Raw genomic sequence first — 14,337 nt, 5'->3', positions numbered from 1 at the left:
CATGATTGTCCAATTCTAGGATTTTAGAGGAGTCTGTTAGCCTGTTAGTGGAGGATGAGCCAAAGTGGCAGAATACTAACCAATGCCAACATGGGCCTCCAGGATCATGCTGACATCATTAGCTCCATCTCCGATGGCCAACGTGATTGGATGCTCCTTGGAGGCTTTGATCAGCTTGACAATCTAGAAATACAAAAGTGATATCATACCCTTCACTCCTTTTAGCAGCTTAATGCATCCACACAAAGCAATAAAACAGAAAGTGGAGTTATTAGCTTTATACTAACTCTTAATGACATGATTGCAAACCATTAACAGCTCTAACAGGCACTCGAGGACCAGGTAGTATCTGCTGTCTGTTGTACCTGTGCTTTCTGCAGCGGCGCCATCCGACAGCAGAGAACGGCGCTGCAGTTGCGGCAGATTTCCAGGAAGATCTCCTTGTAATTCCCTGAGTTTGAGTCCTCCTCGCTGGGCCTCATCACCGCGGAGAGGGTGGCTCCGTCGATGATCAGACCGTAGTCGGTGCAGTCACCTGATAAACTGCAGAAACACAAAACCTGTCAATACCAGCCTGCAGAGTAACACTGAATAAAACACGATAAGAAAATAATGAGCCAGAGAGGACAGCTTTGCCCACCCAGAGAAGGTGTCCCGGGTCATGCCTCCATGGTGCCTGAGGACCGTCCTGCTCAGGTCAAACAGGACATCGTGAAGACTCTGCTCCTCGGTACGCTTGGTGGTCAGTTCCAGGATCTGGGTGTTGCGACGAAACAGCTTGCTGGCGTAGCAGGTTGCCGCCGCCGTCTCCATCTTGTCTCCGGTCAGCACCCACACCTTCATGCCGGCTTGGTGCAAAGACTCGATGGTGTCGGCTGCTTTTTCCTGGAGCCTAAAAGTGGGACAACATAGACAGAATAAATGCATTTGTTTTGCTTCTATACTCAGCAACAACAGAACCATGCAGGTTAACTACACTGAGATCATTTTCTCTTTGTGCAGGATGAGCTGACTTGCCCCTGGGTTAACAATTTCTGTTAAGCCTGCACTATAATTGCGTTAGCTGCACATGTGGGTTGAAATGCTGCTTGCCCTCACTCACTGTGGCTCACTCAGAAGTGGGGCAGCATCTCTCAAGGCAGTAGCATGCACAGAAGTACTGAAATGCTCTGGGAGTGCAGACATTTACACATTTATATACAAAAAAAAGTGCACACCTTAATCAAGACAGCACAGCTTTTGCAACTATAGGGCCACTGAAGTGCTCTGATATTAGAATAAATAACAAAAATAACAGAGCTACAAGCTGTAACCCAAAGTTTTTGATATAAAGACAGATTGCTGATGTAATACGCCCACAGAAGTGTCCTTTAAAAGAGATCCTCCACCTGTCCTCCACAGCAGTGGCTCCCAGCAGTATCAGGTCTTTCTCCACGATGTCGTAAGCCTCAGCCAGCCGTTTATCTCGGTCGTGCAGTGCCAACTTGGCCCCGTTCAGGAGATGGCAAACCTCCTGATATTGATCGGGGCTCAGAGGGCGATAGGCAACACAAAGTGTCCTTAGACCCTCCTGCAAGAGAGCGGAGATTAGGTTGGATTAATAGGGCATATCAAGGAAGAATCAATAGAGAAATAATCTGCAGGAAACTTGTTAAATTTTCCATCATAAACATTTTTGCAAGAGAAACAAACAGCAAAATAAAGGGTTTTTTGAGTTTGTGTTCTGAATGTGAGTATGTGTGGGCACCAACTGTACTTTCCATTTCAGTTTCACAACAAGTACAACATCCACCACATTTCTTTCCATTTCCACTGAAAGCTACCATTTATCAGCAGCTGCAACCACAGCAAGCAAGAAGTTACTGACCTGGTTTTCACTACAAGCCGTTTCACTTTGTTTGGTGCATCTTTATGGATGAAATGCATTTAAACGTAACCCTCAAGAAGTCGTACTCTGTTCAACTCAAGCTGTGAGCTTTAATTCAGCACGTTGGGAGTCATTATGAGATGAAGTTTTGCAGTTAACTGCTATATTATGTACATGTTCCCCTAAACCTGCCTACTTCTACCATCCACTACGACTACTCCCACTGATTGGCTTCCTCTGGTAGCCACGGCAACCGTGGTCATGTACTGTAACTGCGGAAACCAGTGAAGTCACAAAACCTTTGTCGCTCTCAGAAATGTTCCAAGTGAAGAAGACGTCCTGTTACTTTATGGATCCGTGAGAAAACAAGGCAGATTGTGTGTGTGTGTGTGTGTGTGTGTGTGTGTGTGTGTGTGTGTGTGTGTGTGTGTGTGTGTGTGTGTGTGTGTGTGTGTGTGTGTGTGTGTGTGTGCATGTGTGCGCTCTCTCACCACGGCGTTGTGCTCCACCCGAGCTCTGATCTGATCCACCTTGCCTGAGATAACCCTTGGGAAGATGGACGAGTCTGCACCTTTGCAGAACAGATACACCTCACCTGCACACACACAGATCAAAAAATAACGTGTATAAGAGAAAAATCACACGTCAAAATCGAAATATACATATATATATATATAAGTTGTATGTGTATTACCATTGTTGGCCCTGACAATGACACTCATCCGCCGTCTTACTGAGTCAAATGTTAAAACTTCCAGAAGCTCAAATCTGAAAAAACAAAAAAACAAAACAGGAAATAAAACCAGACAATCACTGAATATCTTGTAGTTGTTTTTAAATCGTATATACACTCTAAATTAATGCTCATAGCTGGAAGGCTGCTTGTTTACGCCGTTACCAAGCAACTCCCTCTTTATGCAGCTGTGACGTGATATTACAGAAATGCACAAGCAGCTTAGATCAGCTGTCATTACTGTTTCAAATAGTCACTCGCATGGCAACATGCTGAAATTATAAAACGAATAAGAAATAATGTTTTATAAACAAATAATATCTTAAATGCATGATAACCTGATACAAATAATAATAGTAATTTTTCCCCAAGTACTAAGGGGCACACTCACCTCTCGATCTCATCCTCCCTGTTCAAGATTTCCATCTGACCGTCCTTGAGTCTGAGATACGTGAAACCGAGCCTGCAGCACAGAACAACCCGCCATTATTTGGAGTGAATGAACTGGATGAGTGAGAAAACAAATTGGGAAACTAAACTCTTCTGAATCATTACTGGCATTGTGTGTGTGTGTGTGTGTGTGTGTGTGTGTGTGTGTGTGTGTGTGTGTGTGTGTGTGTGTGTGTGTGTGTGTGTGTGTGTGTGTGTGTGCGTGTGCAAGCTCCACCTTTTCATGCCCTCCACCAGTGCCACCTCGTCTGGAGAAGAGGAGATGTAGAAGGAGGTGGACTTGCCCTGGTGGATGCCGTGCTTGATCCCATCTACCGTCTCCTCCTCTTTCACCTGCACCGTGTGGCACAAACACAACGCCCGGAAGAACAGCTCCTCGTGCTCCTGCAGTGGACCAACACAGTGTTGTGTTATTAACCTAACGCACACGCACACACACACACACACACACACACACACACACACACACACACACACACACACACACACACACACACACACAGACAGTCAAAGTGAAGCGATGCTCACCCTGGCTTCAGGACCCGGCGATGTGTCAATCATGTCCATACCGGCAGCACCGGACATCAACTGGGGACAACATAGGTCAGTTAAACTCAAACATATATTAACATTAACAGAGCAAATGGAGACTCTGGTGATCAGCTGGCCAAACACAAGCTATGATGATCTACTGGTCATGAATCTGATCTTTAAAAGAAAATGTACAGTATATGTTCACGCAAGACGCGAGCTGTCTTTAAATGAACGGTCCAGACAACCGTTACAAACGTCCAGCAGGTTGTTACCTGTCCGTTACAGATAGCCTGAGGGACATAAACGTGTCCGTCCACACAGCACTCAATGAACTCCATGTTGTTCTCCGTCAGAGTCCCCGTCTTGTCTGTAAACACATACTCCACCTGGAGAGAGCGAGAGCAGGGGAAGTGTTACTATAACTACTCGTCGGTACCTCACAGAGCGGTTTGTTTTACATTATTCTTCTCAGAGTGGAGTCCACTGTGCTACCTGTCCCAGCTCCTCATTCAGGTCTGACGTGTTGACCACAGCTCGCTCCCCCAGCTCCTCATCAAACATCTCATCGTCCCACATGATGAAGTAGGAGCCCAGGAACTTCTGCATCTCCACGGTGACGTACATGGAGACGGGAATGATGTAGTTGAAAAGAACCATGAAGGCCAAGAAGTCTGTGAACGCCCTGATCAGCTGAGGAGGAGGAGGAGAAGGAGGAGCATGAGAAAGCGAAGTGAGGCTGAAGAAGTTTTTACTTCCCCCAGAATTGAATTAAAAGACTCACGATGTGTCTCTGTCTCTCTGTGTCTGTCCTCTGGTTGTACCAGGGCTCGTCTCTGTTGGTGTCGGCCTGCCACACATATTTCAGCACCGTGTTGATGACCGCTTTGCTGATGAGGATGCACAGGTAGACCACCAGGTAGGCGTTCATCGACCTGCAGAGGGACACAACAAACAGCTGGTGGTACAGACTAGACCTGGTACTGAACAACAGAGACTCAAACCTCGTGGTACTATTCCTCACACTGGGTGGAGAGTAAATTGACAGTAAAAACTACCAGTATGAAAGCAGCTTTGAAGGCTGCCTGACAGTTAATTCTGAACCACTGACAGAAATTAACCAAGAAAAAGCACAAGAACTCAGAAAAGAAAAGTGCTCCTCAGTCAGACAGGTAAAAGGTAGTTTGGAAAGCAACACACTGCACTTTGTCAAAATAGATATTGACATTTATTCTGAGCCAAGTATAAAAGAGGACCAGTACAATTGCAGTGGGTTAAACAGGCACAGGTGGTAACCGAGTGTAAATGTAATCCACCTACAGTCAGTCATTTCTACAAGCCATCTGGATACAAGACTCTGTGTACGCCAGATGGAAAGAAAAATGGATCCAGCAAGCCATCGAGACACACACAGACCCTCAGCCAGCGAATAAATGGAGAAAAGTGAGCAGATGGATGAAGGAAGGGCAAAAAAATATCAATGATTATCTAAGCATGTGTTAAAGGAGGCGGCCAAACACAGTCAAGAAGATGTCAATCGACGCGAACAGTTTCTGTTCTAGAAACAGTTTCATGACGTGACAGAGAGAGAGGGAGCTTACTTTTCCACGGCAGATCGTTTCTGAGACTTGGACTGGTAGTTAAGGGCCATTTTGGTTTCCATGCCGGTGTAGATAGCGACCGCTGCAGGGAGGAGAGAGTGCGGTTAAAATGGTTCCACGGGTTTACCTTTTCGCAATCTGACAATTACAAAGTCCATTGATGTTTTCATCACCTAACCACAGAGGTAGCGGGTATCTTCCAACATATATAAGAGTATTTCATGTAATATTACCATAAATATAGTCAGTGTTCTTGAGTGTGGCTCCTCGGAGCAGCAGGTTCTCCGATCCCAACGGCCTGCAAACACACAACAGCTGATTTAGACTGTTTTATCACTTATACAATCACATGTTATTCATATTTTACTATATAAACAAACAAAGAAATTGACAATTAATGACAGAAAACGTTTCAAAAATCCTCATACTCTTTCTTGTGGTATGTTTGGGACTCAAGTTACCTGGCCACTGGCTCATTGTCCATGTAGACGTTGATACGACCCACAAACCTGTGAAGGACAGAGCAGAGAAGAAAAGAAGTGACATAAGACATGTTAGACAGATATTTGTCAGGAAAGCTTTGCTCAGGCCTGTGTGAGTTGTACTGACTTGTACAGGTCCGGCTGCGGTTGTTCACACTCAATAGTGGCGTGGATGGAGTCCACCTCCTTCTCTGTGTTGTACGCTTTGGTGTCCTGAACTGCATAGTATGTCTATGTGGGAAAATGGATGGGAAAATCCAAAAAAGAGAAGGAGGAAACAAGTTTAATTAAAAAGGGAAATTAGAAAAGTTGAGTAATTCAGGAGGAGGAGGAGGAGGCAAAGGTATGAAGCAAAGGTGGTGAGATGGGGATGGAGGGAGGATGAAGGGAAATAGGAGGACAAGAACTCAACTCAATCCTACACACCTTGTGGCTGCTCTCTCCATCCAGGCTGGCTGTTGTAACAAAACACGTCCCATCATCTCGAGACGAGGACAGAAGGATGAGATCACAGGGGAAAGACTCGTTTTCTTTCACCAAGACGACATCTCCGACCTGAGAGACAGACGGAGAAAAGATTTAGCTTGTAACACACACACACACACACACACACACACACACACACACACACACACACACACACACACGCACACAAAAACACGTACCCTGAGCCTGCGACTTTGTTTGCGAACCACTTTCCCATGCTGCACCACGTGCACGGGACACTGGTTGACAGAATTGTCTGCTTTGTGTCTCAACCAGTCCTCGTAACCCTGAGAGAGCGAGAGAGAAAGAGAGAGAGATGTGAGAGCGATTGTGTGTGTGTGTGTGTGTGTGTGTGTGTGTGTGTGTGTGTGTGTGTGTGTGTGTGTGTGTGTGTGTGTGTCTGGTGGTGTACAGTTTGTCGTCAGTGCCCATAAAGCAAAGTGAAGTGACATGAAGTGGACCCGTCATGAAAACCTTTGGGTCTCACCTGTTTAATGGCGGTGACTGTGATGACAAAGAAGAGTGGCAGTCCGCTGGTGATTGGACTTGTGGGAGTGTCGATGATCAGCTGAAATGACGAACACACACACACACACACACACACACACACACACACACACACACACACACACGAAGAACTGAATGACGGATTTAAGGCAGGAGAATAATATGAAATTGACAAACAGCTGTAAAGAGGCTCTAAGTCATGTCTGACCTTAATGTACAGGGAGGTAATGAGAAGTACAAATATATTGACGGACCTTCTCTCCTCCAACTCTCACAAGTAATAATAATAATCTGAATTTGTTGATGCACCCATTAACAGGAACAGCAATAAAAGAAAAATGTAATATAAAAAATAAAGGAGATAGAAATTATTTCTCGTGTTGAGACACGCTTTGCAGATTGAAGGTCAATTCATATAAAAAAATAATAATAATAATAATTTACCTGAACTAGAAATATGATGAGGAAGTAGAAGTTGGCAACTCTCCTGAACTGCTCAAACATATTCTTGGGGATGAAGTTCAAAAATGTGTACTGGAAACACGAGACAGAGTTATGTTTAGTCAAACTATACATAAGCAGACAAATCAGAAGCTATCAATGTCAAAGAGAAGCTTAGTGTGACATCACAGGAAAAAGTCATTCATAAAACATTTTATAAAGCTGGAAAAAAGTGCAAGTTGATCAATAAGCTATTGTCAAAAGTGGTGAAACAGATCACTGAAATTTAAAAAGGACATCTGTTCTTCCTCAAAAAGCTTCATTCACTACGTTTTCAACACGGTGTCATATTCCCCAGAACAAGTCACCCACACAATAAAAACCAGCATGAATACTGCTGCAGTCATGACTGTTCTCCTGTCGAGTCCTTTTGTTCTACCTTAAACAGAGGACACCACACATGATTGGTTTGGAACATTTCTGTTGACAATATTTCTGTCAAATCTCAATAACGCGTGTTTTGATCTTCGCGTGGGTGTTTCCGCCGACCTTGGAGGAGACTATTCTGTTGTCGGGAAACCTCTGTTGAATGAAGGCCTCAGCTCCTGGAGGAGGCTCCTTTTGTCCGATGTAAACCGTCCTGTTGTCGACCCAGTTCTCCTCACCGACACACTGCAGGGGAACAAAACAAGAAATCCAGTCTGAGAACGTGTGCGTGTGTCAGTTCACGTGTTAATTCATACAGTTTGTCTTGTTTAAGTCACATATATCAGACATGTATAATGAATAATGATGGGCAGCGGACACACACTGATTCCCAGACATTTACAGAGGGTTAGCATGAACGAGTAAATTCTCCTCTATGAATGAGAGCTTTTGTTGCCACGGATACACAGACCTGCATGTGACTCAGACTGGAATGCAGAACACACACACACACACACACACACACACACACACACACACACACACACGCACACACACGTGCACACACACACACACACACACACACACACACACACTCCCCCACAGACACATGCAAACTGATGAAACGCTATGATAATTTATTCCTTCGAAGAATCTCTGATTCTGAACTGTTTGCACAATGAGTGAACTCAAAAATGTCCAAACAAAAAAACAACAACGACTAAACGTAACAATACAGAGCTTATAGTCGACGAGAGTGACGAGGCCCGTGTGTCTGGAAATTCTAATACTCTAGTTAAACCTGAAAAATGCAAGTCAGACGTATGGGCTTAAAGTATTTCAGGCAGGACTGAACCTGCATGAGAAACACACACTTTGAGTTCAGATGGATTTGGAGAACACACACGACTCCAGCTCTAAATCCATTCATTCATAATCATGTGAAGAATTCAGTTTCAGGGCAAAAAAGCAAGTGGAGAAAAAATATTATGCATTTGTATGATATGTTACACTGTAATAGATTAAACTACTGTTTTAATTACTGTTTTATTCCCAAAGTGGTAAAAATGATTTTAAATGAGAATAGCCATCAACAGCTTCAACTAAATAGTTTGAATTGTGTGTAGAGGCAGCAGCCATCTGGTCATTTTGACCTGCACTAACCAGAGTGAGAGGTGAGCCTGGACAAGACATCTGAACTAAACCTAATCCTCTCTTTTCCTCTCATTCTCCCAGTTCCTCTTTCGTTTCAGACATGAAACATCCTTTGCACACGTTAAATCACAACAAATCAACACGGCGAGTTGTTTCGCTCGTCTGTAAATAGTCTGTCTACAAACACATATTCACACACATTCACACACGTAACGAGAAGTGACAGTAATCTGTGGACAGTGAATGAGATTGAGTGTCAAGAAGCTGCATGGCCCAGTTTCTTTTACTCTCACTGTCTCTCTCTCTGTCACACACACACACACACACACACACACACACACACACACACACACACACACACAGCAACCAGTTAACTCGCTGCTCTAAGATTACCTTGTTCAGAGCTATTTATATGCGGTGACCTCCAATTATCTTCGAGAGAGAGCAAAGAAATGATGGAAGTGGAGAGGAAAACTAAAAAGCAAAGGAAAATTGATGCATGACTAAATATTGATGCCCCCTACACACACAGAGCGTGAACCATCACTGTCTTTACCACACGGAGGGAATGAATTGATGCTGTATTGAGACTGAAGCTGCCGGTGCCGCCAGGACTCACTGCCCTGCATGCTTTACACGTCTCCAACACACCTGAGTCGAATGAATGGGTCGAGTCAGTTGTGTCGGAGCAGGGAGAGACATCTAAAACGTGCAGGGACGTGCTATAAAACCAGAATAAATGTGTATTCTAACCGTCGTACCAGCGATCTGATTTATGATGGAGGACTGAGGAGATGAAAACCAGATAGCGCGGAAAGCTCGCCAACTCTGTCGCCCACGATCCTCCTCTTGTCCCCCCACCTGCCTGCTTCGTCTGCTTCACCGAACACATTTACACATCTCCTGTGAGTTGTGTGCTTATGGAGGACAGCCACACACACACACACACACACACACACACACACACACACACACACACACACACACACACACACACACACACACATTAAAAGAGGGGTTTGGTTTAGGTCTCGTGTTGCAAGTCATCCTATTGTGATGTAATACTCAACCACTAAAGGCTTTTTACGGCATATCATAATGTGTCACATTACAAATGTGATAGTATTTCATGGAGATGCCACTAAAACGGTGGCAGCTTGTTAGTCTAATATCTAAAACGTCATCTATTCACATGCATTGTATCTTTACAACCTGGCTATTATTAAGGAGCGCAGTATATGTTGTAAATAATTTGCATACAATGAATGTGAATGGACTTTATGAGTCCACCGTGACTCAGCGGCAGCGAGTTTAAGCAGAGAATCAGTTGGCCTCCTGTCTTATTGTCCATTTTGTCCCTAATGGAGCTTTATTGGTTTTCTCACCTCTTTCCTCTCCGTCTCTCACCACAACCTGGATGGCCTCTAAGTCCACAATCTCTCCTATCGATTATGTTTAGATTTCATCCGGATTTGAGCTTTTCCCATGAAAGCCTGTCTGCGCCTAATCAAATAAAATAGCATCTTTACAAAATAAAAGCTGAGCTCATAAAATAAAACTGCGCCGAATTAGTCCTGGAGCTTTCAGACTTTGGAAGTAACTGGAGACTTTGGGCTATTCTGGACCTTGATAATCACTTTTAGCGGCGTTTCATGTTTCAGGACGTGGCAGGTTTCAAGGGTGTATTTATAGTTAGAAGGGAAACATTTGTGGTCGGGAGAGAAGGATGGAGAGAGCTCACAGGCTTTGTTTCTGTCCATCTCATTCAGCACCCACATCTACTTTCCTGAAAGCTACGTTAGTGGAGAGCAAAGGGAAACCTTTAGGGACACGGACTAATACATCCTTGTATTGCAACATCAGACATGTATGAGAGCAGGAATACATGAACCTACAATGTTATCTCTGTATTCACTGGTCCACAGGATATATTTAGACAAGCCTCACGTGTACGGTTCTTCTGATACTGTATATCTTTACTACATCAGATTTTGGTTGAGATCCTAAATCTGTGTGTGTGTGTGTGTGTGTGTGTGTGTGTGTGTGTGTGTGTGTGTGTGTGTGTGTGTGTGTGTGTTTTAGGAAGTGAAACTAGCACTGTGAATATGTGCTATTTTATCTCTTAGAGTGACAGTACAACAGCTGGGCTGTCTGTGTCAGATTTGGTTTCATAAAAAGATCATGTAAAGCCCTATGTTTTCAGTTTTCATAAATAGTAGGTTTAAAAAAAATCTGTTAAATTGCATTAAATGTTGAAAATGCGAATCTATCTGACATAGTGCATAATATTTATGAATAGAAAGTTTAAGATCAAAGATACAAAGGTTTAGTGTTTTATTTCCCTCCTCTCTCGTTCTCTTTGGAGAAGTCGTCAACTATGTAAAAGATGACTTCAACAGCAAAGGGTGGAAACAGGATTGTTATCTGAGTATCTGTCTGTGTTCCTAATTTTTCTGTTAGATTTGAAATGTTAAAAGAAAAAGCCAAAGAAAATAATGAAGAGAAAAATTTGACCCAAATCCAATTTAAATGTGAACAAATCAGCGATTTAAAAATCACACACACACACACACACATTTCCACAGCAAGCGATTACAGAAACTTCCTTAAAAATCCTTCGTCACAGGAATACATGATTCAGATGTGACTTCCACACCAGCATGACTAAGACACACATCATCACAGAGAATATAAAAGCAGCAGATTAATCATAATTATCGCCACAAAATAACAATTCAATCAGTTTTCTGTTGTCTCTCTCGTTCACATGAGAAAAATAATCTAAATGTACACAGCTTGTTATGAGGTTAAACACCTGAACGATATGCAAACGGCTCAATCTCTACTTCCTCATTCGAGTTTAACAACAAATCTGTGCCAACGCAGCCAGCGTCTCTTCGGTGTGGGAAGACACGGGTCTAAGATTAGACAGTGTTGTACTTGATGATGAAAGGATTGTAAATCACTTTGAGTTAAATTTGTATTGTGTGATTTTAGGCGACATAAATAGATTTAACTTGGGAGAGAAATAGATGCATTTTCAAATCTAGCTGCCTCGCTGTTGACATACGAAGATCTATTCACAAACATGTTAAAAAAAAAAAAAAAAAGTACTGTACAAACTGCAGAATCCAGAAAACAGCCCTGACACAGTGTTCAGTCTCTGCAGTGACATTAAGAGCGAGTGCTGTATGACGCCTGGCAAGTAAAGATAACATTTACAGCAACACAGTCATCAGCAAAGAGGAAATCAATGCAAAACACACAAACTAGTGTTTGTCTGCAGCTTTAAAGGCCGCGTTCTTGTTTCCATTGATGACCAACCCCAAAGTACTTTATCTCCCGCCGCAACAGGCGGCGCTCAAAATGAATCCCGACAAACGTGTTCTGTGCGATATGGCTGATGGACACACACCCTTCACACCCGCTCACATCTCAACTCTGCGTTGTATATCAGGTTTGCATGTACAAATACAAGGCTCACACAAGGGTTTGTTATCTCGCTGCTGACACTGACTCACGGAGATAAGAGACATCCTGCTCTTCTCTAAATCACATGAATTACAGCCATAGTGTGTGTGTGTGTGTGTGTGTGTGTGTGTGTGTGTGTGTGTGTGTGTGTGTGTGTGTGTGTGTGTGTGTGTGTGTGTGCGTGCACTTTGGCTTGAAATAAAAGCATGGGTGTAGAGATAGATAGAAGTGCTCATGCTAACTAGCAGCCCCTGTGTTTATTCCAAGTATTTAGATCACTATTAGAGCGAGTGCGTCAGAGGAACATTTTCCAAAGTCACCGCTTTCCTGGCGGCTCCTCTCAAAGGATTCAAAGTTTAAAAGAGGCACTGGAGCAAGTTGCAAATAGCGCAGCGTACACGTACTATTCTGTGGAGATCTCGTGCTGTAGGTGAGCTGGTGAGCCTGGGAGGCAATAAAATGATTAACTGCAAGCACGTGCACCCACAATGCAAATAACACGGAGGATTAAAGATGTGTTTGTGCGGTGTCTACTCTTATCTTTACGTGTCTATGTGATATTCTGATAAAGTGACAGTGTGTGTGTGTGTGTGTTACCTGAGTCACAGATTAAAGACCAGCTGTGCTCCCCATCTGTCATTTTATCGTTGAGCCTCACCATAGACCAACAGGCCGGACCAAATAAGTCAATCATAAACCCTCATCATCCCCCTTTAAACTCCACCCTTCAACCTTCAACCACAACCAGTGTGTTCACACTGAGGGAAACAGTCAGCACAGGGGATACGTTTAAAGCTGCGCACTGAAGACAAGTCAAAGAGGAAGTGGCTGTACAGAGGAGCTTTTCATGGCATCAGTCTGTGATCAAAGATTTGAACTTTTTCAAGCTGTTAAAAGCTGAAAAAAAAATGAAAAAAAAGTATCTTTACATCATAAAATGAGTCCGATCAGGGAGCGAGAGAAAAATTCTGATTCCCACACTCAATGAGCTGCGTGACGTACAGAGGAAACTGTCCACGGACTCCATATTCAGGCCAGATTAAAGAGAAAAAAGCATCAAGACAACTTCATATTAATGCTCAAGAAATCAGTGATTGATCTACGGCTGTGTGTGTGTGGAGGTAAAATGTCCGACGGTCCACGGAGACGAGAGGGCAGAATACTAATCAGCTAAAACTAAACCGGTCTGTGAACTGTCTGTGTCTCTGGGGGATTTAGTGATGATCTGACTGTTCTCGTCATCACACACACACACACACACACACACACACACACACACACACACACACACACACACACACACACACAGATGTCCAGATCACATGAGAGCATGGCTGGTATTAATCACAGTCAGTCGACTTTACGAATCAGCATTTGTACTGCATGACTTTATACGTGTTAGTGTTTGTGTGTGTGTGTGTGTGTGTGTGTGTGTGTGTGTGTGTGTGACACCAACACATTTGATCATAATGTCACACCTGCATGTTCTTACAAGCCCTCATAGCTCAGATTAAAAAAGAAAGCAAAGAGAAAAAGAGGGAAACACAGGAAGGAATAGACCAGAAAACATCTTGCAGTTTTCTGTGATGAAAGATTTAAATAAAGTTATAAGTCCACAGTCTACTCATGACCTGACGATGGAAAATAGTCAGGACAGTTTTTTTTAATTTGAAGTAAAACCCACTATAAGTGTGAGGCTGAACAGCAGGACTGAAAACTCCCTGGAGATCAACCATCACTGAAATAGACATTCACCTGTTTCCATTACATATGTAGGTCAGCGGACCATCTCCACTTGCAGGTGTGCTGCTTTGTTTGGTGGTTTTAGGATTTTAGGGGTTATATAAATAATAATATTGATTATTTATGAGCATTTGTGTATGATTATTTAACACCAAAGTGCCGCAGTCTGTACTTGAGCACTGACGTTTGTTGGTACAATGGCAGCAGATTAATTTAATCCCAATAGATATATGTATATATAAACAGTATGAACACAGTTTCACAAAGGAGATTTTAGCTTTCAAAATCCACACACTCTCCTGCCACCAAGCCGACCTGTCCTGCTGAATCACTGTTTGTCCTCTTTGATAAACTATTGAAGAACTGGGAGAAAGTGAAAGAGCAGAGGAGAGGAAAGAGTAACCTCGGTGCTTCCGTCAGCTGTACAGAGAAATTCATTAGCCT

The 14,337-nt window shown here is 43.3% G+C and overlaps 1 protein-coding gene across 5 annotated transcripts in view; it reads right to left on the bottom strand.

The window, feature by feature from the left end:
* Positions 1 to 14,337, bottom strand: part of atp11a (ATPase phospholipid transporting 11A) — a 37,435-nt gene that overhangs the window by 11,589 nt on the left and 11,509 nt on the right. For all 5 annotated transcript variants that reach the window (XR_011178995.1, XM_069164042.1, XM_069164046.1 and 2 more), the window contains exons 2-22: positions 7,648 to 7,770; positions 7,102 to 7,191; positions 6,638 to 6,718; positions 6,330 to 6,437; positions 6,091 to 6,219; positions 5,792 to 5,895; positions 5,644 to 5,691; positions 5,416 to 5,480; positions 5,183 to 5,264; positions 4,366 to 4,516; positions 4,077 to 4,274; positions 3,857 to 3,970; positions 3,579 to 3,638; positions 3,268 to 3,434; positions 2,992 to 3,063; positions 2,562 to 2,635; positions 2,359 to 2,462; positions 1,389 to 1,570; positions 641 to 892; positions 366 to 543; positions 81 to 183 (exon numbers count right to left, since the gene is read on the bottom strand). Coding sequence is in view for 4 of the 5 variants with exons in the window: in XM_069164042.1 (XP_069020143.1) it covers positions 81 to 183; positions 366 to 543; positions 641 to 892; positions 1,389 to 1,570; positions 2,359 to 2,462; positions 2,562 to 2,635; positions 2,992 to 3,063; positions 3,268 to 3,434; positions 3,579 to 3,638; positions 3,857 to 3,970; positions 4,077 to 4,274; positions 4,366 to 4,516; positions 5,183 to 5,264; positions 5,416 to 5,480; positions 5,644 to 5,691; positions 5,792 to 5,895; positions 6,091 to 6,219; positions 6,330 to 6,437; positions 6,638 to 6,718; positions 7,102 to 7,191; positions 7,648 to 7,770 (2,485 nt within the window). In the remaining variant the exon portion in view is untranslated. The remainder of the gene's footprint in view (positions 1 to 80; positions 184 to 365; positions 544 to 640; positions 893 to 1,388; positions 1,571 to 2,358; positions 2,463 to 2,561; positions 2,636 to 2,991; positions 3,064 to 3,267; positions 3,435 to 3,578; positions 3,639 to 3,856; positions 3,971 to 4,076; positions 4,275 to 4,365; positions 4,517 to 5,182; positions 5,265 to 5,415; positions 5,481 to 5,643; positions 5,692 to 5,791; positions 5,896 to 6,090; positions 6,220 to 6,329; positions 6,438 to 6,637; positions 6,719 to 7,101; positions 7,192 to 7,647; positions 7,771 to 14,337) is intronic.

Source organism: Embiotoca jacksoni, unplaced genomic scaffold (assembly GCF_022577435.1).
Source record: "Embiotoca jacksoni isolate LCO1_2020_lvr unplaced genomic scaffold, fEmbJac1.0.p SCAF_30, whole genome shotgun sequence".
Taxonomy (NCBI): Eukaryota; Metazoa; Chordata; class Actinopteri; family Embiotocidae; genus Embiotoca; species Embiotoca jacksoni.
Note: the sequence above shows the minus strand (reverse complement) of the source record. Positions and strands in the feature narration are given on the sequence as shown.